Raw genomic sequence first — 25,277 nt, 5'->3', positions numbered from 1 at the left:
CATGCTCACCGTTCGTCTAGCTTCGATGCAAAGGCACGGCTACCTTTCAAGATGGCTCAGGAAACTGTGAAGGGGACTATTGCAAAGTCTCGAACAACAACTTTGAGTAAGATTAGGATCCGAGTTTATAAGACTTAAAATTTCAACAATAAATAAAAATTTACCAAAAGGTCGGTTTAGAAGCACACTTCCTACTATTTTTATAACAAACTGGCGTAATCCAGTATAAGTTTTCCTACGGAAAAATTTGTAGATAGCAAAAATAACATTTCCAGTAACAAACAGGATCTCAAAACATTTTACTATAAATTGCCATATATTGGTCATCTCATCTCGAATAATGTTCAAAAACGCTTAAATAACATTGCCAACAAATATTGTAAGGACATCAACCGCTCAGTTTAGCATTTTCACCTTGCAAGGTTGGGAGTTTTTTTTTTAGCACGAAAGATCCCATTTGCAATGGACTTCGCTCTAGCATTATTTATAAACTTATATGATCAGGTTGTGTAGCCTGTTACACTGGGAAATCAACCCGACATTTTTGTACTAGAGTAAATGAGTACCTACATTCTGATAAAGCTTCACATATTCACAAACGCATACGAAGCTCAGAAAATTGTTCTCTCGCATTTTCTGAAGAATGTTTCACTACAATTATAGATCAGCTGTCATCTACCATCAAACTTAAAATCAATGAAGCCTTACATATTAAGTGAGAAAAACACGTTCCAACAAATTCCTTTCGAAATATCTCTACCAAGATCCTTCGCTTTCGGGCAAGTCACTTTTGTCGCCTAAGCAAAACATAGAAAGCGATGGTGTCCTTGATATTTCAGCATCTTTTAATCTTCTTGTTTTTAACTTTCTTCGAAATCGTTCAGCAAGGTAAAGAATGTCTTTCGATTTTCGATATTTGTTGTCCAAATAATCGGCAAAACGAATGCTCTGATATGGGTAGTTGACTGATCGATTGGCACATTTAGTAACCGATCGAGTGCAGCCCTCTTTGGTTTCTTGTATAAAACCATTTAATCAGTAACTGGACAAGCAAATTGCCTATAATCGTAAGTAGTACACAATGCAGCAGTTTGGGTGGCATCAATATCCTTAATCGGTTACAAAAAAAAACGTACAAATTCAAGATTATATACGTTTGGCTTTGCGCCAAAGCAGTTTGAATTATGCCCTTTTTTGGATTGTGTCTTTCATCGTTCACAAGTTCTTCACACCTTACATATTGTCTTCGCACTAGATCGTTCAAAATGGATAGAAATGTATGAAAATGATTATGGAAGCACGGAATGTCTATAAATGATGCAAGAAAGATCCTCTCTACTTTGTCTTCAATGTTAGCTTTACTTAGGATGTAGCCTTTGAATTGTGGTCTTCCATGTGTAAAAGGATAATCAAATACAGTCTATTTAGCTTCATAAGACGGGTTTACAAGTCCTGTTATGTCCGATGACTAAGCATAAAAATTGCGGTAGTACGTTAATGTACACAGACTCAGTTGAATTCAACAGTGGATCCGCCATTTGGGATTTTCTAGCATGAATTTTTACTTTCAAGCTTGAAGCTGAACTGATATAAATTTGAAAAATATGTGAAATGAATCTTAATATTTGATTTTCTGTTCTTGGTCTCTCTCTTTGTACGTCATTCCTCCCTGTTAAGCCTTCATTTCTTCTCTTTTTCGTTTCTTTTTCGTTTTTGAAATATTCGTTTTTATGTCTAGGATGTTGAAAAGGCTGAAAATATTATAAGTTTCCCTGGCTCCTCGATTGTTCTTCAAACATCCTTGGAAGTATTTAAATCAGAGTTCTAAAATAGAAAAGTGTTATCAAATAATTTTATTGCGCTACTAGTATAGTAGGTGTTATTTGATTGCAACAAGGCTAGTTGTGTGCCTACATTACAAGATTTATCATGTTCTTAAATTTGCTATCTTGGTTATCAAGCACTCGTGCTTTTTCCGAAGAAAGACCCGCATTATACAATATCCGTTAGGCATGCGCAGTTAATGCCAGTTGGGAACTCCTTGAAAATAAAATATCCATGTGTACTTCGTTTAAATAAACTGAGCTTGCGCTTCGGGTCTCTCCACATTTTCTTCATGTAATAAAGTTATTAATGCAGACAGTAGCTCATTGTTACCATATAATAGTAAAGATATATCAATGCCTTATACTTTTCTGTATTCTTGACAAAGAAAACTCCATAGATAGTCCAACAGATATCGAAGGTTCCATTGGAGAAGATGCCTTGTTTCTGTGGAATGCTACGGAACACGGAATCCTTTCTGTCAGCTGGGGAATAAGAAAGGGCAACATCCCTGATCCTCAGTTTATCACTGTTAATGGATATAATGGAAAAGTGCACCTTAACGAAGATATTGATGCGGCATTGAAAAAGAGAGTAGAATTTATTGGAAACTTGACAATGGGTCGTGCTTGGTTTGTGTTGAAGAACCTTACTGCCAATGACACTAATGAATACATTGCAAGCATCAGTGACGATGAATCTAGGGTTCTACCATATTATGTGCACCTAAACGTTACAGAGAAGGTAAAAGGTAAGCCATGCAATTTTATGGGAGTAACATAACTCATTTATTTCATATTAAAAACGTCTAATTTTTTAATGTATTTTGACGATAAATCAACACTAATAGCAAACTTAGCCTACCTGTTATGAACATGACTCTGTGCGGGTCCATGGGTGGCAGGATATAATCGGGTAACGAGTACTTCCTTCCCATGGTGCACGTCGATATTTATCGATATATTGATATTACAAAGATACAAAGTTACAAAGTTACAAAGTTACAAAGTTACAAAGTTACAAAGTTACAAAGTTACAAAGTTACAAAGTTACAAAGTTACAAAGTTACAAAGTTACAAAGTTACAAAGTTACAAAGTTACAAAGTTACAAAGTTACAAAGTTACAAAGTTACAAAGTTACAAAGTTACAAAGTTACAAAGTTACAACTAGATGGTTAAAGACCAAATGTTGTCAAATTTCGGTCAACAAAATACTTTTATTACGTTCGCGCAAGTTGTTGCGAATTGCGGTTGAGGTTCCGGGGGGGGGGGGGGGGGGGGGGGGTGGTACTACCACCCCAACGTGGGTAGTGGTGTGCCGCCATGACCGCAAAATCCTTACCCTATCTCAGACCTTTTTCTTTTAAATACCCTACCCCAGACTAAAACTAAGAATCGTACACCCTATCTCAGACTAAAAGACGGAAAATACGAGTATTCAATAGTTACAATCTTACATGTCATTTCTCATTCTAAATATTGTCCACTAATTTTAAAAATGCATTATTATCGAGGATTTAATTCATGAAAATAGCATAAGCTTTAAGAGTGACTGTCTGTAACCATCGAGCAAAACGTGGCAAACTTCGAAAAATCGATTTCGCTCATACTTTCAAGTTAGTTAGGGTAATGTATCCTAAGAATCGCTGTATAGTTGGTTTGATCAAATAACGCTTTATTATGGAGAAAAATGGAATTTTTCAAACACTCCCGAAAACGCCGTTCGCGACAGTAAATTTTGACTCAACTTTCGCGGCTGCTGGACAAAAAATAAGCAACACTGGGAATTAAAACAACCCATATTCTTGAAGAACAATCTATTGAGTACGATATGCGTGACTTTGGGATCAATTGTACAATTTTAAGATAACAAAATAATTTTATTCGCTAGACGTGTGTTTAGAGTATCAAAAAGTAGGTCTTACAAAAATATTCATTCTGAATGTGCTTAACCTCTCAGTCGCGTGAAACTTCGCTGGTTGATTATTCAGATGTTGGTCTTTCTAGTGATGTAAAGAAATCTTTGGGCAAATGATTGTGTGTCACGCAGTATGTCTTCAAACTTTGGTCAAATTACTCATTTCTGACCTCTGGCCGCTTTCTATAACAGACAAGATACTAGTGTTTATAAGTAAAATATAAACTCAAAAACAAGCCTAAAACACTTTTATAGCCTTAAATAATGTAGCTGTTTAAGAATTCTTACCTGGCAAACTCTGAAACCTGGATTTTTATGAATGTTTTTAGACACAACATCGATCTGGTTTCTTTCATTACCGACTCAAACTTGTCAACGGCTGAGTGCCACAGGGAGCCCAACCTTTCTTGTTGTGGTGCAAAACACAGGAAGCCCAGATTGATTAAAAAATCGTTTTAATTTGTTTTAATGATGATGCAAACACACACAATAAAAAATTTCACAACTATTCCAGTAAAACTTGCTGAATTACATGATAATCTATAATATGAATGACTAATAAAGAGGGGGAAAACCTGCAGTAGAACCTTACTAATGGTAACAGTTCTAAATTGATTTTAAAGAAGTTGAACCGTATACACTACATGCAATTTTTCTGCTCGGCATGTCATCATAAATGATCACCGGCCTCTAAGGTTCATAATTAGTACCGAACAAATGTATGTGACAGAGGCACTCACGATTTTATTGGAGTAGATGCAGAACATGAAAATCTTTGGAAAGTTTTTACGCATCCTTCTTCGGAACAGGTGAACAGCGTGTCATCATCGGTATCGCTGTTTTCCTTGCGGGAATCTGTAGTGGTCTTTGGTTTGTATTTCCTACTTTGTCTAGGTATGACATCGCAGAAATCTGGAACCTGGTCATCAGAATACTCCATCTTCCTAAGGGTGGGTAAGGCTAGAGCTGACGATGTCTTCGTTGTTTCGAATTTCGTGTTGGGTATCTTTTTTCCTTTTCCAACGCCGTATGCTCTCCAAACCACAATGTTACGCTTTTTGAAGATAACATCATTGTCAAGGCTTACGCCTTGCTCGATGGTTACAGACAGTCACTCTTAAATACTCCATTTTACAGTTCCATTCAGTGACCACGAATAATAGTTCCTAGCCGAGGCTGGAGTTTCCGCGCATAGCAAAACTATAGTTTATCATGCGCGGTAACTCCAGCCTCGGCTAGGAACTATTATTCGTGGTCACTGAATGGAACTATAAAGAGGAGTATTGGGGCTTGGTTTAATTAGTTTTGGTGAAAGTACTTGAAAATATGTAGGACTCAAGATGAATATAATTTGCATCCAAAGCAAAAATTTTGAAACAGCGAAGACATCGTCAGCTCTAGCCTTACCCACCCTTAGGAAGATGGAGTATTCTGATGACCAGGTTCCAGATTTCTGCGATGTCATACCTAGACAAAGTAGGAAATACAAACCAAAGACCACTACAGATTCCCGCAAGGAAAACAGCGATACCGATGATGACACGCTGTTCACCTGTTCCGAAGAAGGATGCGTAAAAACTTTCCAAAGATTTTCATGTTCTGCATCTACTCCAATAAAATCGTGGGTGCCTCTGTCACATACATTTGTTCGGTACTAATTATGAACCTTAGAGGCCGGTGATCATTTATGATGACATGCCGAGCAGAAAAATTGCATGTAGTGTATACGGTTCAACTTCTTTAAAATCAATTTAGAACTGTTACCATTAGTAAGGTTCTACTGCAGGTTTTCCCCCTCTTTATTAGTCATTCATATTATAGATTATCATGTAATTCAGCAAGTTTTACTGGAATAGTTGTGAAATTTTTTATTGTGTGTGTTTGCATCATCATTAAAACAAATTAAAACGATTTTTTAATCAATCTGGGTTTCCTGTGTTTTGCATCACAACAAGAAAGGTTGGGCTCCCTGTGGCACTCAGCCGTTGACAAGTTTGAGTCGGTAATGAAAGAAACCAGATCGATGTTGTGTCTAAAAACATTCATAAAAATCCAGGTTTCAGAGTTTGCCAGGTAAGAATTCTTAAACAGCTACATTATTTAAGGCTATAAAAGTGTTTTAGGCTTGTTTTTGAGTTTATATTTTACTTATAAACACTAGTATCTTGTCTGTTATAGAAAGCGGCCAGAGGTCAGAAATGAGTAATTTGACCAAAGTTTGAAGACATACTGCGTGACACACAATCATTTGCCCAAAGATTTCTTTACATCACTAGAAAGACCAACATCTGAATAATCAACCAGCGAAGTTTCACGCGACTGAGAGGTTAAGCACATTCAGAATGAATATTTTTGTAAGACCTACTTTTTGATACTCTAAACACACGTCTAGCGAATAAAATTATTTTGTTATCTTAAAATTGTACAATTGATCCCAAAGTCACGCATATCGTACTCAATAGATTGTTCTTCAAGAATATGGGTTGTTTTAATTCCCAGTGTTGCTTATTTTTTGTCAAGCAGCCGCGAAAGTTGAGTCAAAATTTACTGTCGCGAACGGCGTTTTCGGGAGTGTTTGAAAAATTCCATTTTTCTCCATAATAAAGCGTTATTTGATCAAACCAACTATACAGCGATTCTTAGGATACATTACCCTAACTAACTTGAAAGTATGAGCGAAATCGATTTTTCGAAGTTTGCCACGGATTTTGAATTTTGCTTGATCGTTACAGACAGTCACTCTTAAGCATTTGGTGTATTTGTTATTCATCATTCTTCCATTTTTCCTCCAGTTATTAAAGTTATACATTTATTTACTTACATAACCTCTCTGTTCCGCCTTCTCAACCAACCAACCAATTATAAACCAACCTTCAAGTAAACAAAGCAACCAATCACTATTTGTTCATACCACAACCACTACAACAACAAATGAGACAAACAGAATAACTGAAAAAAAAAAAAAAATGCTGCAAATGACTGCAGTGCTCATGCGTATACCACTGTCCACTCTCGTGAAGAGCAGCCATTTTTCCCGTTACTCAATATCTCGTTTATATTCAAGTAAACATATGTCCAAAGTATTGATCAAAACTTGCAGATATATGAAGAAACGAAAACCAAAAAAAGCCCTCCATCTTCAGTTACGCCCAGAACTACAAGGATCCCACGCGATATTGTTTTAATTATTATGTTTTCCCTCGACAGAAAAACCAACAGAAGGACCTTCTCCAACCCAAGACACTACAGCTGCTGCTCCAAACATTACACGTAAGGCTTTAATAGCTTCAGCATGCATAAAATTCTGGAATACCGATAAACAGTTATAATATGCATATAATATAGCATCGCGATTCACTCTCAATAGTCTCTTATCTTTTAAGACGAGAATATTTTATGGTATTGTCGTTTCAAAATTGAGGTTTCTGATTGGCTAACGCGCGCGACGATACAGGGCAGCTTGAAGCGCGCGCGTGATATTTTTACGCTTGTTGCTTGCGCCATAGCTCGCGCTCGTAAGAAGAATTTCGCTTGTGATCAAAGAAAATCGGTCATTAGTTTTTTTTTTCCTTTTACGTATTTTAATAAATTCTTTAGAATCGCGATACAAAACTAATTACGATTTTGAAACGACAATAGCACGAAATATTGACGGCGTTGGAAAATATATTCGGTATTGGAAGTAGTCGCGAACTCCCCACTAGCCGTCAACGTTTCGTGCTATTGTCGTCTCAAAATCGTAATCAACCTATAATATTCATTTCAGTTCTACATGAAAGCGTATTTAAAACCTATAGTTGTCTTGTTTAGAATGTTCTATTTTTAATGATTAATTCTTAATGTTGTCATTTATTTATACCATTTTAATGTGCATAACTTTCTTTCTTTTTCTTTTTTTCTTTTGTTTCATCTTAGTCTGTACCCCACCTTTATAATATCGAATTCGTTCGGCACAATCAAAATATGGAATTGATATATATGGATATATGGAGTGAGCTTTCCCTACTCCAACTTCGACACTAACATATGGAGTAAATCTTGATATGAATAATGAACAGAATTATAGAGTAATCAATGGATATAAATGATAATTAACAAAATAGGTTTCGCTTAGTAGAGCCACTCTTATATTCATTATTATTATTATTAGCAGCAGTAGCAGTAGCAGTAGCAGTAGCAGTAGCAGTAGCAGTAGCAGTAGCAGTAGCAGTAGCAGTAGCAGTAGCAGTAGCAGTAGCAGTAGCAGTAGCAGTAGCAGTAGCAGTAGCAGTAGCAGTAGCAGTAGCAGTAGAGCCGATTCGGAAATATACATAAATATTTACACTTAAATATTTCAATAAATAAAGAATAGCTATTTACAATAGTACTTTCAATGAATTAAGAATAATAAATAATTATTGTTGTTAATAGCATACATATGTATACATATGTTCTATACATATATATACTACTATATTTGATTAAGAAGAAGATGTATTTTTAATTTTTTCTTAAAAAGAGATAGAGAATTGAGCTTTTTTTATCGTAATGGGAATTGTTTCCCAAATTTTTGTTATTGAAAATTGGAATGTAAACTTTCCATAATTTGTTCTAACTAAGGGACAAAGGAGATTGTCTTTTGAAGCACAACAGGTATTGTATTGATGTTGTTCTTTTGCAAGTTAAGCATGCCAGAAAATATATCTGGGACATGTGTCCTATCATTAAGGATTTTAAATGCAAGTTCACCTGCCTTGTAATATAGGATATTTTGAAATGTTAATATACTTAATGATTTATAGAGGGGGGCTGCATGTTCATAGTTATTACAGAAGAAAATATTTCTCTTTTCAGCAACACCCGAACCGAACTCGTCGAACATACTAAGACACATTGAGGGTTGCATAATATTACTGGGTATTGCACTGGTGATGTGGCACTTTGAAATATAGGTAAAACCCGCACTTAATATTAAAAAATAATATACTTATCGATGTTTATTACAACTTGAATTTGACTAATTTCATTTATTACTACTTCAATATATGTGCAAGCTTTAACAATTAATATTTTTTATTTTATTTTCTAGGGTTTTGTCTTCCAAAGAAAAGGTGAAGAGAGTGAAATTTATTTTTAAATATTTGAATTTTCTTATTTGAATTTTTTTTATTTTTGATAATTAAAATTTCTTATTAAAATGAATACTTCAAAAAAAAAAAAAAAAAAAAAACCACTTTGGAAACGAGGCATTTTATGTAGATGTGTTATAACCACCGTTCGAGAACTAATTAATTAAAAAAAATACCACATGCATTTGATGAAAGTGGCTAAAAGCCACGAGTGTGTAGCAAGGGGTATTTCCTAAAATTATACTTTTGTGTATTCGTAGATGTGGTATTAAAAGGAAATACCTTAATATTCTAAAAATTAAGGAAAAATGCCACTTGATTTAATGAAAATGCTTTAATAGCATTGTGGTACGCACTTTTGGTATTAAGCCAGGATCAAGGATCCAAAATCGGTGATTCTGATTGGACAATCAATGATTTAGACAATGAGTACACGTGATCTTATTACCTATAAAAGGGTCTCTTTAGAACCATCGTCACATTACGGCTCAAATCTACTTGATCTCATTTCATAGCATACTAAAACAACTGAAGAAGGATACGTCATTACCTATCCGAAACCGGTATTGCCAACTGCTAAAACTATCAAAACAATTATAGGATTTATTTACACCCTCCAACAGTGTCTAACAGGAAGGACACTAATCGCTAAAAGACCTTTTGGTCAGATCCAAATACCTTCTATTTAAATAAGCAACCAGTTTTTTTTTGAAAACGGCGAATGTAGAAGGTAAAGGCAGTGCCATTTTATCAATAATGTTCATTAATTATTCTCGAACGGTCGTATTTCCTATACTGTTGTAATTGTAATGCAGCATTTTTTAACAATGACAATTAGGCTAACAGGAAAAGGTGAAAATCCATTTTGTTTCCTAAAAAAATCCTTTTTTTAGGTATGTAGGTGTCATAGATGTTGTTTATTTTTAAAAATGCTTTATTGAATAGAAAGAAAACAAATTTTGTCCTATTTTGTTTCCATTCCATTGTAGCGAGTGCATTCTGTTAAAGTGCTCCAGAAGGATTGCTGCAGATCTAAAGGAATTGCACAGAACTACTTTGAGATGGCTTTAATTCTTAGTAATAAAAAATTGTTATGGGTGCTTTAAGCTTTCTCTAAATTTAAATATATAGAGATAGTTAAGATAGATAAAACTTTATTTTACCACGGTATAAAGATCAGGATTTACAAAATGTTTGAAATAATCAAATAATCTACCTTAAGTTTAATCTAATCTAATAAAATAAATTAGCAAATTCATGAATATCAATAAGGTGATTTGACCAATGGCGTCCTTGATTTACATCACCTGACAAAGTTTTATACCCCGCTAAAAATTCAAGATTCTTAAAGTCTGGGGCGGTTTTGAATTTTTCAGGGGAGTGCGGGGCTGATAATGAATACACGATGCATTAAACATTAGTGGTCTATCACATTTAAAACACTCATGTTTATATTCATGAGTGTTCTAAATCTGATAGACCACTGATATTCAATGCATAATACTAATTTGCTCTTGAGGAGTAGTATAGGGAATGGGGGTTCTAGCGCAGTGACCACACGAGGATTTCCTGTTTAAAGTCACTAACCCGTGTTTGCGTAGCCCTCATTCCCTATGAGACCCCCAGGATTACCCGTGGGGGTAACAGCGCACTCGAAATATGTTAGTTTACGCCAGGATTACCCGTGAGGGCAACAGCGCACTTAAATATGTTAGTCACTAGTATAGGGAATGGGGGTTCCAGCGCAATCTCAACACGGGGTAAGACCCGCGTCAAAAATCCACCTACGGACGACCCCCACTCCAAGTGTGGTTGAGGGCAACAGCGCACTTAAATATGTTAGTCTATATATGGAGTGCGAAGAATGTAAGAAGTTCGCCAATGACTTTTGCATAATTTGTCTAAGACCTAAAGTTATCGTACCTAAGCCAGAACCCTTTTGGTGTTGTGGTAAGAAAATGCAAATAGAAGATGACACGTCAGCACAGTGTTACGAGTGTGGTAAGAATATTCGTAATGCCGTACCAAATGCTACCAGAGAGCAGTATTACGCCAATGGAGGTCGTACGAAGACCCCATATAAGAGAATAAGATACTTCCGAGACTGGATGAGTCATATCCAAGGTTTACATCCGATATATTTAGACGTTGAAGTAAGGCAGAAAATCATAGACCACTTAGAAGAGCCAACCCCACAAAGTCTACGAAAGACATTGAAAAAATTAAAGCTAGGGAAATATTACAAAGCTATTCCCTATCTTTTGTCTGAAATTACCGGTAGGCGTATTCCTCATGTCCCAGATATGCAAAGGGCCGAGTGGTTATTCTGTCGGCTGGATAAGGATATTCCTTATTACCCCGACGTAATTTACGAAATATTTTACAAAATAGACCCCAACCACCCCCTATTAGAATGGATTCCGAGAAGATGAAATGTGCAGTCGAAATCCCCCTACGTTCTTTTCAAAGCAGATGTCTACTGAGCGAGTTTTCTTTGGAGCTCCTCTTTTGCCTCTTGGTAGATCTTTTTGCGAGATTCCTCGGACAGATCTTTCACGATGGTTTTTTTATTGCCCGACTTTAATTCGCCATATTTCTTTTCCTCCGCGAGGATCAAAGAAAACTCCGTGTCGTCTATGCGGCGGTCCCGCAGAGCCTTGGAGACCAAGTCGGCGATGGTGTTAGCCTTTGCTCTTGCTAGGGCTATGTGTGTGTCGTGCTTGGATATCTTACCGGACAATTGCTTCATAATGCCTGTCGTAACAGCGGAAACGATGCCGCAGACGGCTCCAACGCTGGCCAAAGGAACGCCAACGACTATTCCAGGTCCGGTAAGCGAAGTAGCAACGCCGGTGCCTGTTAACGCCACGGACATGGAGCCGGAAGTTATCGCGATTTTATGTAGTATGCTTCGGGCTCTGGCGTACTTTTTTCTAACCTCTTCATAGTGTTTCGCTTGCCCTTCCAAGTAAGCCAGTATTAAGTTCGCTTTATTCAGACGAAAGTTCTCGGCGTTTAATTCTGTAGGACCTATGGTGGGAACATCTGGGTACAACTGAGGTGCTGAAGGTATAACATCCATTATATATACTAATGTACGACGCTTTTGGGAATGACATAGAGGAGCAGCCACATCACGACAACCGGGATTATGCCAACTGGGGAGCATTTAGGAAGATGTTTCCGCACGCGGATGCTAGTAAGTTCGAAAGAAGATCCGATGGGATTTACTATAACGGCTCCAGGATGTACAGCAATGCGGACTTGGAGCCAAAGGCGACCGTTAAGCATAAAGAAAGGCAGTCTAATTTTCCAGAGAATTTATTACCGTCAACGGAGGATTACCCGTTTTACAATAACAAAGGCGGCGCAAATGACTTTGCTAAGATGGTTACCTCCTTAGAAATCCCCGTGGGTTCTACGACTTTCAAAATAAAAGTCAGAGACATCTTTAGAGAAACTGCCATGAAACATACCTCAGGGAAAGAATCCAGAGAATGGTTATCAGGTCCCAACATGCGGTATTGGCCGCAGCAGTTAAACTTTGCCGTCTGGGCTGCTACTAAAGGATGCGGTATAGCCGCGGACATGTTCCATATTCCTTTCCTGCGATTTCATGTTGCTTTTACTATTCGTAGGATATTGTTTGAATTAGGAGCACCGCTTCCTAGTGACACTATCTTTAAGCCGAAGGATAACAAATATGACAAAGTCGCATGGGAGCGATTAAGGAATGAGTTTAAGCTTACCAACCCTGACTTCCGCAATAAAGAAGGTGCCGCACATGGTTTAGGAGAAACGTACACTTATGCTTCGTATGTCGGAGCCAGCATAGAAACTCCGGGCATGGGCTACCCAAGTCAATGGGAATTCTCCGACCTTGGTGGTAAAGCATCGAGGGGTACTTTAATTTACTTCATAGAAAGCAAAGAGAAATATCCATGGGCGCCTTTCTTTGCTGCGAAAGGTATTGGCCTGAAGAACCAAGCAAGGATTAACCGAAGTATTGAAGCCTTCGTCTATTGCGTCCTTGGCGCCCAAGTTAGCACCCGCAGCCCTATCGTGAGTGCCTCCGGTGCGTCACAGGAAACGCAACAAGTATTCCTTGTCCTCTTCGAAAGCGCTGTTATCGAGAATGAGATTTCTAAGTCAGTTCAAAGATATCAACGTGCGGTGCAGCAATCAAAGGTTAGACTGGATTATGCCTTGAGTCCTGGTTGTTGGTTAATGCCAAGTAATTTGGTCATCAACGCCGATTCCGTCGTGGGTTACAACAACAAACTTCAGCGAGCTACTAAGGATATGAAGTTTGGGGTGAATGACGTGAACTCTGATACTACCAAGGGCATTCCTCACTTCGTAGAGGAGCCAAAAAAGTCACACGAAACGAAGCTACCCGTAGTTAAGAAACCATCAAAGAAGGTTTTGCCTACGATACCTGAGGAATATGACCATAACTTACTAAAAGCCGGCTTAGCAGCTGCAAGCATTGGTCTGAGCTATTATATATGGCGATGAACAACCCCTACGTAGCTGGAGTAGATTGCGTCTATACGACTTACACAGGCGAGAAAAAATACAACCAGGCATCTTGGGTTGATGTCACGGGCATGGCTGTGAATTTAAACTACTCTGGGAAGAAGCTGATAATATGCAGCATTTGCATTGGCACGAGCAGCCATGCCAACGTGGGCTTTAGGTTCCTGGATGAGAATGGCGTACTACAGCCTATGCGCGCGAAGACGAACAACAGGGAGCCCACGCATTTCTCCGTAGAGCCGCCCCCCGGCAGCGATGAAAATTTATCGGTTTGGACTTTCCATATGGTCGCCGATTGCCACGGGAAGGTAAAGCTACAAATGAGAGTAGACGATACTGGAAGCGTCGCGGTAAATAGCATAGAGGATCAAAGAGATCAGCCTTATAATCACGCAACCATTAGCACTCTTACGGTGGTTAGTCTCTAGAAGGGAATTTATTTCCTGACCTTCTAACGAAGGGGACTTGTTTCCTGTAATATATGAATAACCCACACATAAAGGAAGGTTGGTTTTTTCATTACCTTGAGAAAAAAACCTATGTAGATAATGTTTGGCAAGACGCCGGATTGTGGGCGGAGGTTGGGGGTTTAGGATTGGTTATATGCACTATTTGCATTTCAACGCGATACTCCTGTAACGCCGGGTTTAGAATCGTCGATGAGAACGACCAGCCATTACATCCTTACAGGAAGAAGAACAATACTAGGATCCCGGCCCACTTTTCCTCGGAACCCTATAAGTATAGTAGGGAAAACCTAACGGCAATAACTTTTCACATAATAGCCAATTGCCGATATGCAAAGCTTCAACTTCGACCCAGCGATGGGGGCGGCAGCCGCATTCGACTAAATGCCTCTACGCCACTGGCCAATCCCCCACCAGACGCTATTTGGAATCATAAGTCCATTTCTACTATGAGCGTCCTACCCTTGTTACCGCATTATCAAGGCGGCACGAATACTATCTTTACTTATCCCCAGTCGAGAACGCCTCGGGCGACCGACGACGATAAGCCACCAGTAATACACAAGGATAAGATTAAGCCTTCATCTTCTTCAAGAGTACCACTCCAATAGCGACAACCAAGATCCAAATGTTATTCACCACAAACTTCAACAGTTCTCCGCCGGCCCTAAGTGCCAAGGAAACAACCGAACCCAGCAGCCCAGGAAGACCGGCTGCCATCTTTTTTCCCAAGTCCGTCAGCCCATTGCCTAATTTCTTTACGCCCGCGCCCGTAGCCTTAAGCGTGGATAGGATGACTCCTACTACGCTCGAAATAGCAACCGCAAATGCCAGTGGAACGCCATACTTCAAAAGGGCTCTTTTTACCTTTTCCTTGGTGGTAAGGCCCAACTCCCTTTCCAGGTTGTCCTTTTGCGCTTGTAATTCCGCGACTCTTTCCTGGAGGGTTTCTACTTCCTTTTGGGCTGCCTCCCTTTCCTCTTCGGTACGAGTTTGGTCCGCAATTACTTCTTGCTGCCGCTCTATTTGCCCCTCCAGGTCTTCAATAGCCTGATCTCTTTGCCGGATTTGTTCCTCCTTAGTATTGATTTCAGCCATTAACCGTCGCCGTTCCACTAAAGAGCCGGCTATGGTGGTTTGTAGGTTATCGGTATCGTCTTTAATTAGATCCAACTCTTGCAGGGCGAGGTTAAGAGCCCTTTGAGTTTGATTTCTTTCGCGACGAATTTTGGTTCTTTGGTCTACCAACTCCCTTATTTCTTGATCTTTGAATTCGACCTCCCTTTTGTGTGCGTCGGCAAGCCGCTGGTTTTGCTTCATGTATTCCTCCTCCCTTTCTTCCAACGTTTCCCGCAGTGCTTCCACTGAGGCGCCAGAGCCTTTAGCCTCCTCTAAGTCCCTTTGTGCTTTATCCCTTTCGCGCAGGGTTTTATCCAACTGGTTTCTCATTTCTACCATTCTTTCGTTACCGAACTTTTTTTCAGCATCGACAATTAGCTGAGTTTGCTTTGCGTATTCTACCTCCCTTTCTTTTAACGTTTTTTGTAGTTCCTCGACGCGTTTTTCTAGCGCAACCTTTTCATTCAGGGTTTGCAACCTTTCTAACATGCTTCTAGTAGCACGCTGAAAGCCTCTTAATCTTGAGACGTCGCCCCTAACGTTGCCCTCCTCATCAAAGAGGGGTTGCGGTTTTGTCCAGCGGTCTTTGTCGGGAAATCTTAAGTCTTGGACGCTCATGAGGACTTTGTTTCCCTTTTCCGTAAGCTTTACGTCGTCAGCATCAACGTTGTCGTAGCGCAGCTCTAGCTCCTGCTTTGCCCACTCTACGGTTTCCCGCGCGGCTGCTTCGTCTGTGTTTTGAAGTTCCAAGTACTCGGGGACGGGGCTGCCGCGGTTCCTTGATTGCCACATGCGATTCAAGGCTGCCTTGAAGCTTTTCCACCTATTGCCATACTTGCTTATCAAGGCCATGTCGTAAAGCAAAGGCTTTGCCCCCGCGTTTTTAGTCCATTCATCAAATTCTTCATCGTTAATATCGACTTGGCCTTCTTCGGTAAGGGGGTCAAAATCCGTTCCTTCTACTTCCATTATATATGATAAGCTCAAAGTTAAATCCCAACGTATTACCTAAGCAGGTTGGCGGGCTGAAAGCAGAACGCACCTTTCACCGGGTCACCTTTACACCTTCTAGCGCAAAGCCGGGGGAGACGCTGTACGTAGGCGTGCCCCGTCTAACAGATAACCTAGTATTGGTTCCTGGTACCTTGGCTTTAAGGTTCGACCTAGCAATACAACCCAGCACCAAGGACAAGCGCTATGCCGTCAATAATGTGGGTAGGAACCTCGTCTCTAAGATGAGAATCAAGTTCGCAGGGGAATCCCTCTTGGATTTGAATAGGTACGATCTGTACACCACGTATAAAGACTTATGGTTGACGGCCTTCGACCGTGAGCAGAAGATAGAGCAGGGAATCGGAAGCGTTATTCTTCGTAAGCTTCGCAGCGATACTAACCCCGCGCCTACGGACTCCAGCGGAGCAACCGCAGTAGAAGACGCAACGAGGGTAAAGACCGCCTATGGTAGCAAGTACGTTATCCCTTTGGACTTTGAAGTAATTACGAACCATGGCGTGTACTACCCCAGACAGTTATCCGAGTTACAGTTTGAAGTAACCTTGGCAGACACTACGAACGTCATAGGAGGAATGGACACCGCGATTAGCGGGGCCGTTGATCCTTATTCTATCACCAACTTAGAGCTACAGTATGAGACCGTGTACAGCGAAGAGCTGGCCCGTAGCGCTGGCATGGAGTACAGCTCTGGCAAGGCATTCCTTTACGACCACGTAGTGATGTATAAGACGTTTAGCTTCTTGGATAAGACGGATGAGGTTATCAACCAAAGTATTAACCTCCCCCGAAGAAGTCTCACGGGGCTGATGTTGGTGTTTGCCAAACCCTACGAAGCCGGTAAGCGCGACTCCGAGGCCTTTCACAACCCCAACATTACTAACGTGGGGGTCAACATAAACGGCGTTCCAAACAAGGTCTACTCCCAGGGGATAAAGCCCGCAGACGTGTACAGGGAGGCCATGCGCAAGTTTGGCGACCAAATTAGCCCCGAGGAATTCTTTAAGGATAAATATGCGCTGTGGATTGATATGCGCACCATTAACGACGAAGACCTACATGGTCAAGGCCTCCGTCTAGTAAATACGCAGGATGGCATAACATTGGAGATCAAACGCACCAAGAATGCCTCCGCAGGCGACGGTGATAAAATAAACTGCTACGTCTTCGTCGTGTCTGACGCGCAGTTAAGCGTAGAAATGAACCAATTGAAAAGCGTTGCCTACTAGGACGGCTGAGGAATGAAGTCGTCAATGTTAAAATATTTCTTGAATATACAATGCTTCGCGTATTTGAAAGCAACGGTACGAAACTGCAAGTCGTGCAAGGCGATAAATTGTACTTCAAAGCAAAGGAAGTAGCGGCCGCATTGGGCTACGAACGCCCAAAAGATGCAATTAAGGTGCACGTTCGCGATAAATACAAGGTAAGGCTTAGCGAACTTAGAATGGAGGTGAATCGCCTCCCTTCCAATTCACACCCACATTCCCTGTATGTGAACGAATCCGGATTGTATCAGTTGATATTCTCCTCGAAGATGGCAAAGGCAGAAGAATTCCAAGATTGGGTCCTCGAAGAAGTCCTACCCGCGTTGAGAAAGACGGGTAAATATGCGATGAACAAACGCTTTGACAGCCCAAACAAGTTAGTATTTAAGATCGAAAATGAAGCCGACCTACACGCGAAGGTAGTCGACTACATACGTAGGTTTTACCCCGATTTCATCATAGCGCCGGGTCTTGGCGAACTTCAAGATTCAGACAGCAAGCGAATAACCTGCTGGCGAAAAGGCTACCAAGCCGGTCAACCCGACCTCTTAATCCTAAATGCGCATAAGAAATACCGCGGGTTGTGTATTGAGTTGAAAACCCCAAAAGGAAACGGCGTCTTATCCGCGAAGCAATCCAAAAAAATTGCGCAGCTTGATGTAAATGGTTACCTAACTATGGTTAGCAACGATTACGACGTCATCTGTCGTGCCCTCATGGATTACGCGGATGGCATTCGTATTCCCTGTAAGGGCTGTGTAAAGCGGTTTAAGTCCTACGCCACTTTGAAAACGCACCTAAAAATATTCCATAGGTATAATGAAGCTCAGCTTGACTCACTGGCGTGATCTTGTCCACGGTAAAGCATACGAAATAAAAAATTACGTCGTCTTCGAAGACATCGACCGTTTACGGTTAGTCCTCAAAGACTTAGAAGGCAAGGAATATTCCCTTTGGGCGCCGGATTGCGTGCGGTACGTAATTCAGGGCGAGGAATTCACCCACTTACGCAGCTATGGTAAGGTAAATGGCCGATGGAAGTTTGACATTGAAAGAACAGTCACTCCATCTCCTCTTTGTAGTTAAGCGCCCGCTGCGCTTTAGGATCCGCGGAGCACCAATGCCCCACAAAGGATCCTTCGGAGAATACCCTGTCGCAATGAAGGCAGGTGTATTTTTTACGCGGCTTACGAGGGGTAATGCAGTCGGCAGGTAGTTCGCAAGTAATACAGTCCATATATTGAAAGGGTAATTAGAATGCCTCCCAGAAAGGCGGCTGCGTAGGCTAGCATATACCTTTAAAAGGGGTCCTTATTTTTATTTATTATTATTAGATTATGCAAGCGCCCTTAAAAGGGGTCTTTATTTTTATTTATTATTATTAAATATCCTTAATTCATTATTATCAAATATTCTTAATAATAATAAATAAAAATAAGAATGGGATTTGAGACTCTTTGCACAAACCCTACTTTACTATCTTAGGTCCTTTCTAACTTCTACGGGCTTTCCTTGCCGCCTCATTGCCGGCATGCCAGGCCTCAAAGCGATCTAAGTACTCCTTAAAGCCGCCTTGGCCGTCGTAGAGGCACTGCCAAACATGTTGGTCACTTCTTTGACAGCCGCAACGCTCGCAGGTTGCCTCCCAATATTCCCTATCTTCCCACCTTACGCCTTCGACGCAGTCAAACTCCGCAAAGCGCTGGTCAATTTCCTTCTTCCGGCGCGTTAACTTCCTTTGGGTTTCCTTTGGGCAACATCGTGCAGCAACGTCGCCGTGCTCCTCGCAAGCCACGCTCAGCAGGTCGTAATTGCCGCGGCACCGATGTCGATGCCATTCGTCGTTCTTGTCCTCCTCGCAGCGCTCACATACGTTCTTTAGGCAAACGCGGTTATCAACGTGGTAATCCAACATCTGCGCGCTGCTAAAGAGGCGATTACACTCCTTACAACGCCTTTCGCGTGCCTTCTTAGCGCACACCTTTTTTTCAACGTGGTATTTTAGCATTTGCTTGCTGCTGAACTCCTTGTTACACCGCTCACACTCCATATATAATAAGGATTTAATAACCCTTATATGGGATACCGCATAAAGTCCTTAATGGACTCTTTTGCCCCGGATACTATTTCAAAGAGTGTCTCAGAATGTTGACGTTTAGGTTAAATCTTTGTTAAGGATGCCTGGAAACTATTTCAAAGAGTGTCTCAGAATGTTAACAATAAGGTTAAATCTTTGTTAAGTATATGTGGAAAGCCCGTAAGGATTAGTAGGCGGCTTAAAATAGTAAAGTTGGGTTTGTGCAAAGAGTCTCAAATCCCATTCTTATTTTTATTTATTATTATTAAGAATAATTAGGGATATTTAATAATAATAAATAAAAATAACAACCCCTTTGAAGGGCACGTCTTAACAAAGATTTAACCTAAACGTCAACATTCTGAGACACTCTTTGAAATAGTTTCCAGGCATCCTTAACAAAGATTTAACCTAAACGTCAACATTCTGAGACACTCTTTGAAATAGTTTCCACATATACTTAACAACGATTTAACCTTATTGTTAACATTCTACAGGGGATATCGCATGAAGTCCTTAACGGACTCCTTAGCCCACGTTGCCATAGTTATCAGCGCACCAAACCGTTCTGCGCGCTTCAAACCGCACATTTCATCGTACAATTCCTGCACGCGCTCTTTCAGCCGATCGATCTCCTCCCTTTGCATTTCTATGGTGTCTCTTTTATCTTTTGCGTCGGTGGCAATCCTTCTTACTGCGTCCACTGGGTCCATCGTATATATAATGGATCCGAACCATATTCCCTGCAATGCTCTGATAGTAGGACCCACCGGCTGCGGAAAGACCCAGTTCGTCGTGGAGCAGCTATTAGGACCCTTTAGATACCGCTTCGACTACATCGTGCTATTATGCCCCACCTACGTGAATAACCGCACCTGGACGGGCATAGGAGTGAAAGATGACGACTTCTTTGTAGATATCTTAGACCCTAACGAGTTATGCAGCCATTTGAAGTTCTGGCATAAGCAAATCCCTAAAGATACGCAGACTTTACTCATACTGGATGACATTGCCTGCGGGGACGACGTAAAAAAGCGCACCTCCGAGCTCGTTAAGCTCGCCTTCAGCGGTAGACACGACAATATCAGCGTTTGGTTGCTTTCCCAGCAGCTTACCAGTGTCTCTAAGCCCTTCAGGGAAAACATAGGCTCTCTCGTAGTATTTTATACTCCAAGTAAGTCTGACCTGGAAACCATCTTAAGCGACTACGGCGGTGAGATATCCAAGGAACAGTTACACGAATACATGCGGCATTTAAAAACGCACCAACATTCCAAGATGATCTTCTCTTTGAGGTTTCCGTATTCCATTAACATATATGGACATTGAGCAGCTCTTAGATGAAGTCCCCGCGCAGTTAGACGAAAGTAACCTTAAGGAACAACTTAACATCCTTGTGTCTTCGGGGAAGTGTAAAGAAATGATAGGCAAGGAACTTACCCATGAGCAAGTTAATAAGTTGTCAGAAGAGGAAGTTAAGAAGTTCCATAAGAGGTACGAGGCCGCCCTTGCAAGTAAGACCACGGACGCCGTCGCAGATTCCGCTATCCGACTTGCGACTAAATTGCTTGGACTTGCACTGCCCATAGACGACGTGGAGCAACTGCGGAAGGACATAAGAGATGACTATGTCATATCCCAAGAACTTAAGATAACCTGCGGGTGGTTGTCTTTGAAGTGCGGTAAGTTAATGGCAGTCGCCTCTGCGGCACTTCACGTAGCTCAGCATGTCGACTTGAAGGAGGGTACTAGGTTCCTTTGGAACATCTTGGAAGGACTTCAAGAAGGACAGAGAAGTCGAAAAGGTCTTCCAGGCAGCACTTGCTGAGGTACCTGATCAAGTCGCCTCAAGTACTTAGTCAAGTCGTTGTCAAGTCGCCTCAAGTACTTAGTCAAGTCGTTGTCAAGTCGCCTCAAGTACTTAGTCAAGTCGTTGTCAAGTCACCTCAAATACTTAGTCAAGTCGTTGTCAAGTCGCCTCAAGTACTTAGTCAAGTCGTTGTCAAGTCGTCCGTAAGTCATTGTCAAGTCGTCATCAAGTTACTTGTCAAGTCCTTCAAGTCCCTTAATATAAGATGAGTGGCACCGAAGAACAACCACCCGTAGAAGATACCAAGATTACCAAGGCTAAATCTCCAGGCAGAGTCGCTGCCGGAAAGAAGCTCGCGGAGATGAATAAAAAGAACAAAGCCAAAAAAGAAGAAAAGGTGGAGGAAAAAGAAGAGGAATCCTTTATTAATCCGGGATACGTCATTGGTGCGTTAGGAGTTGCTATAGCAGCAGGCAGCCTTTACTTACAATGGCGGGCAGCAAAGCCAAAAGTAGAACCACCAACATATCACGCGCCCGTGCACGCACCTGTGGAGGTTAGAAAAAGTAAGATCCCTGAAATGGAGTAAATTTATCACCCGCGGCGACCTAGATTTTCCTTCTCGCTTTGTAATATAATGTCAACCGCGTTATTGAAAACTGTTGAAGAAGCAGCTATCATTACTTCCATCGTTGCGGGTATTGGTTGGGTAGGTAAGAAAGTGCTCAAAGAAGACTTTACTGAAGACCCAAGCAAGAGCTTCGCTAATTTTGCTAAGATGACCGCTGCCGTAGGCGGGGCTATCATGGCAAAGAATTACCTACAGAGGAAAAGTACCTACCTAACATATAAATGGCTAGCGTGGTCGCAGGTGGAGTTATTGCAGCCTTAGCATTCACTGGAGCTAATTATGGTGGTCAATATTTGGATAGATTAGTTAGAGGTGATCGCAGCGGAGATTTGGCCGCCGAAAGGAAGAGACACGACTTAGCGCTGGAGAAATATCAGCGAGACGTGGCGGCTTGGAATGAAAAAAGACAAGCTTACAGGGATTGGTTGGACAAGAACTACCAAGACAAGATGCAGGCGGATAAGAACTTTGAAAACACAGACTACGCCTTTAAGCTCTATGCGCAGGCGCATCCCGACTTTAGAATGAGAAAGCCTCAGTTCAAGAATTACTACCAGCCTTCTAAGAAACAAAAAGACAATGAGTTGGTCTTTGTAGGAGTCGCAGGGCTGGCGGGAGGCGTAGCTTTGGCGTATCTAATATAATGATCGTCTTTTGGAAAGCGATAAAAATAACTTTACCACTTATTTAAATCCCCCCATTAAAGCCCATAAGGTTCGGCTCATAAGTTGCTCTTTGTACAATTCTTGGTATAACCTGATTAGGGGCATAGTCACTGAGCATACAGGAGGATCTAACTATCAAGCCGTATTGCTGCCCGATGGACATTATACGCCAATCACACTAGCCAAGGAATTAGCAAAACACGGTTATACTCTCACCACAGGATTGCCGCACGAATGACCCTCAAACATAATATGTCAAATTATTCAATGACTTTTGGAAAGTCTGACCCATTGGGATCTTTATTATGTGCCTCGGGCAAGACAATTACCAACACAGCCATACCTGTGAAATGGAAAGTCGCATCCTCTTACGAAGTCTATTGCGATTTAGTCCATAGTTACAACAATGGAGAAAAGTCTTCTCTTATGTCTAAGTTCCTGCCCAAAGGTAATCCATTTGACCTGGTAGAATACACTCCCATTTCTTTGAGCTATGACTTGTCTAATTTGGTAGAAAGCATAAACATCACCATTAAGGTGGACGGAAAGACGGTGGATTTTTAACGGACGCAAGATCAATCTTGTCCTATCCTTCGCTTGAATCAAGCGAAGCGCGATTCTATTCATATAATGGGCCGCGTAGAGGATAAACTCAAGAGGATTTACTATGGGCCTGAAGGCTATTGGAAAGGAGCGTCGGCCATCAAGAAACTCGCGACCGCGGCCAGGGTATCAGATGAAACGGCTAAGAACTGGTTAAAAAAACAAACCCTCTGGCAGGTTTATCTTCCCCGTGCCCAAGTACATTCCCAGGCCCAGCTTTACCGTAAATGCCCCCAATGAAGTTCATCAGGCGGATTTGCTTTTCTTGCCGCACGATAAGGTTGAGAAAAAAGACCTATAGATACGCTTTGACCGTAGTTGATATCGCAAGCAGATACAAGGACGCCGAACCCATAACCAGCAAGGATTCTGGGGAAGTCGCAGAAGCCCTAGGTAGGATTTATAAGCGCGTCTTGAAATGGCCCAAGCTGCTGCAAGTGGATGCGGGGACAGAGTTTATGGGCGTGGTTACTAAGACCCTGAAAGACCACAGCACTAAGATTAGGAGAGCCGAAGCAGAGTACCACAGGGGTCAGAGCATCGTCGAAGATTCAATAAAACCTTAGCCGAGCGTCTCTTTGGGTACCAGTATTGGAAAGAGCTGGAAGATCCCTCCAAACGCAACAGGGAATGGACTCAGAGGCTCCCCCAGGTCGTCGCGGCTTTGAACAACGAGGCGGCCAGGGCTACGGGAATGAAACCCAGGGATGCCATAAAAAAGAAACACGTGGAACACAAGTCCTACGTCAGAAGTTCGAGGGCGGTCTTCCCCATGAAAAAAAATTAGGTAATGTCACAGTCCGATATCTCTACGGACCGGGTGAATTAGAAGGAGGATCCAAAAGAGCTACGGATCCTAATTGGTCTTTGGAAACTTACCAGATCCGAAGCGTAATAGCTAAGAAGGGTCAGCCCATCTTGTATTATCTTCACGATGGCCCCACACGTGGGTTCGTCATGGAAGAACTGCTTATCGTGTGATGTCCGAATGCTATCGTATGCACTCCGTCATCACACATCCATCGCTTACCGTCAAATGCAGACAGCGACACCTTCTCCTGCGTGACGTTATGTATCTGATGACCATAGCTGCGCAGGCTGTTCATCTTATGCCGCTGTTCCTTGCGTGTTTGTAATACGTTGAGGTAGGACTCGTGCGTAATGTCCTTCTTAACCACGTACTTTTTTACGCCTTTAGCTTCTTTTCTACGCCGTCTAACTTTAGCACGCTGTACATCTTTGGTTTCAGACCCACGTACTCTACTGGGTTTTCCTAACCATTTCGTCTTTCATCTTCCCAATTACCTTCTTATTCTTCGCAGAGTAAAGGAAGTGCTCCTTCGGGTAACCGCTGGTGTCGTACTCATCTATGTCGGGGAGGCAGTCTTTGTAAACGTCTTCGTTTGCACTTCTAGAATTAGGGAGTCGGTGTCTGTGTACAGGAGGCGACAGCGGTCTCCGTACTTTGGCTTAAGCTTATCGTAGTAGAACCTCATACATAAGCAGCTTCGATAGATCCAGCACCGTAAAGCCTGTGTAAACGGGCTTGTTAGTAAGAGGTTTGCCCTTTTCATGTGAATCACGTAGAAGTTCAGCATTTTCTACGTATCTAACGAAGCCTGGCTGTGACACGTATGCTTCTGCTTCCTCTTTGGTGCTGACTATTTTTACGCTTACGCGCTTGCGGATGTTTCTCCATTGTCTTTCCGAACACGCTGTTGTTCATCAGTTTGAAGAGGTTTTTCTCGAAGTCATTTTTCGCTGCGGTACGCTTTTGCGTGTTAAAGTTCAATGTAGGGGCGCATCCAGGGTTCCTGCGTGAATTTTAGGACTCTGTGGATCTTCTCTACGCGCATTCCGTGTCGCACGTAGAACTGCAGGTTGCGGTAATGTACCACATACTTCTTCTTATCCATCAGGTTCATAGTTAGTTTCCTGTACGGTTTGTAGCCAGGGCACATTTGCTTTTGCAGCGGACTTAGCTGCTCTTAAATGGTATCTCTATCGCTTCTGGTGCTAAGGGGAACTCATTGTGTTCGTCGTGCAGGCGCTCTGGGTACTCCAGATCCACTTCTAAAACGTAACCCTTGTCTTCCTCCTTTCCTACCTGCATGTAGAAGTCTATCGGCTTCACTGGATCCCATTCGAAGTCTCTCACAGGTAGGTACTAGTGACGATGTCCTGCAACCATAAAGTTATTGCATCCAGGTAGTAAATTATGTGGTTGGTTCGTCCTC

The 25,277-nt window shown here is 41.6% G+C and overlaps 1 protein-coding gene and 1 long non-coding RNA gene across 4 annotated transcripts; one reads left to right on the top strand and one right to left on the bottom strand.

The window, feature by feature from the left end:
* The first annotated feature begins 763 nt into the window (after window positions 1-763).
* LOC148913681 (uncharacterized) lies at window positions 764-10,108 on the top strand. Of its 3 annotated transcripts, XM_089034997.1 has the most exons (6): window positions 764-888; window positions 2,213-2,575; window positions 6,950-7,012; window positions 8,576-8,673; window positions 8,811-8,832; window positions 9,840-10,108. In XM_089034997.1, the coding sequence occupies exons 1-4, from the start codon at window positions 819-821 to the stop codon at window positions 8,671-8,673; spliced, it is 594 nt and encodes a 197-aa protein (XP_088891123.1). In that variant the 5' UTR covers window positions 764-818; the 3' UTR covers window positions 8,811-8,832; window positions 9,840-10,108. The 3 variants fall into 3 exon arrangements, with proteins under 3 accessions (XP_088891123.1, XP_088891112.1, XP_088891120.1); XM_089034986.1 differs by lacking the exon at window positions 764-888 and having other exon boundaries at window positions 2,134-2,575; XM_089034994.1 differs by lacking the exons at window positions 764-888; window positions 8,811-8,832 and having other exon boundaries at window positions 2,134-2,575.
* LOC148913682 (uncharacterized) lies at window positions 1,839-2,903 on the bottom strand. Its single transcript, XR_016120684.1, has 2 exons — window positions 2,689-2,903; window positions 1,839-2,550 (listed from the first exon to the last, which is right to left on the bottom strand). It is a non-coding gene; the product is annotated as an uncharacterized LOC148913682 (long non-coding RNA).
* Window positions 10,109-25,277: the final 15,169 nt, after the last annotated feature.

This window comes from Actinia tenebrosa, unplaced genomic scaffold, assembly GCF_029948245.1.
Source record: "Actinia tenebrosa isolate PJP-AT-01 unplaced genomic scaffold, QUT_ActTen_1.0 PGA_scaffold0__85_contigs__length_37466705, whole genome shotgun sequence".
Lineage (NCBI taxonomy): Eukaryota > Metazoa > Cnidaria > Anthozoa > Actiniaria > Actiniidae > Actinia > Actinia tenebrosa.
Note: the sequence above shows the minus strand (reverse complement) of the source record. Positions and strands in the feature narration are given on the sequence as shown.

Excerpts from the sequence above, each read along its gene's own strand:
- LOC148913681 (XM_089034994.1), top strand. The coding sequence starts at position 2,134 with ATGCAGACAGTAGCTCATTGTTACCATATAATAGTAAAGATATATCAA. Across the intron at positions 2,576-6,949 it reads CGTTACAGAGAAGGTAAAAG|AAAAACCAACAGAAGGACCT; the intron begins GTAAGCCATGCA and ends TTCCCTCGACAG. Across the intron at positions 7,013-8,575 it reads TGCTGCTCCAAACATTACAC|CAACACCCGAACCGAACTCG; the intron begins GTAAGGCTTTAA and ends TTCTCTTTTCAG.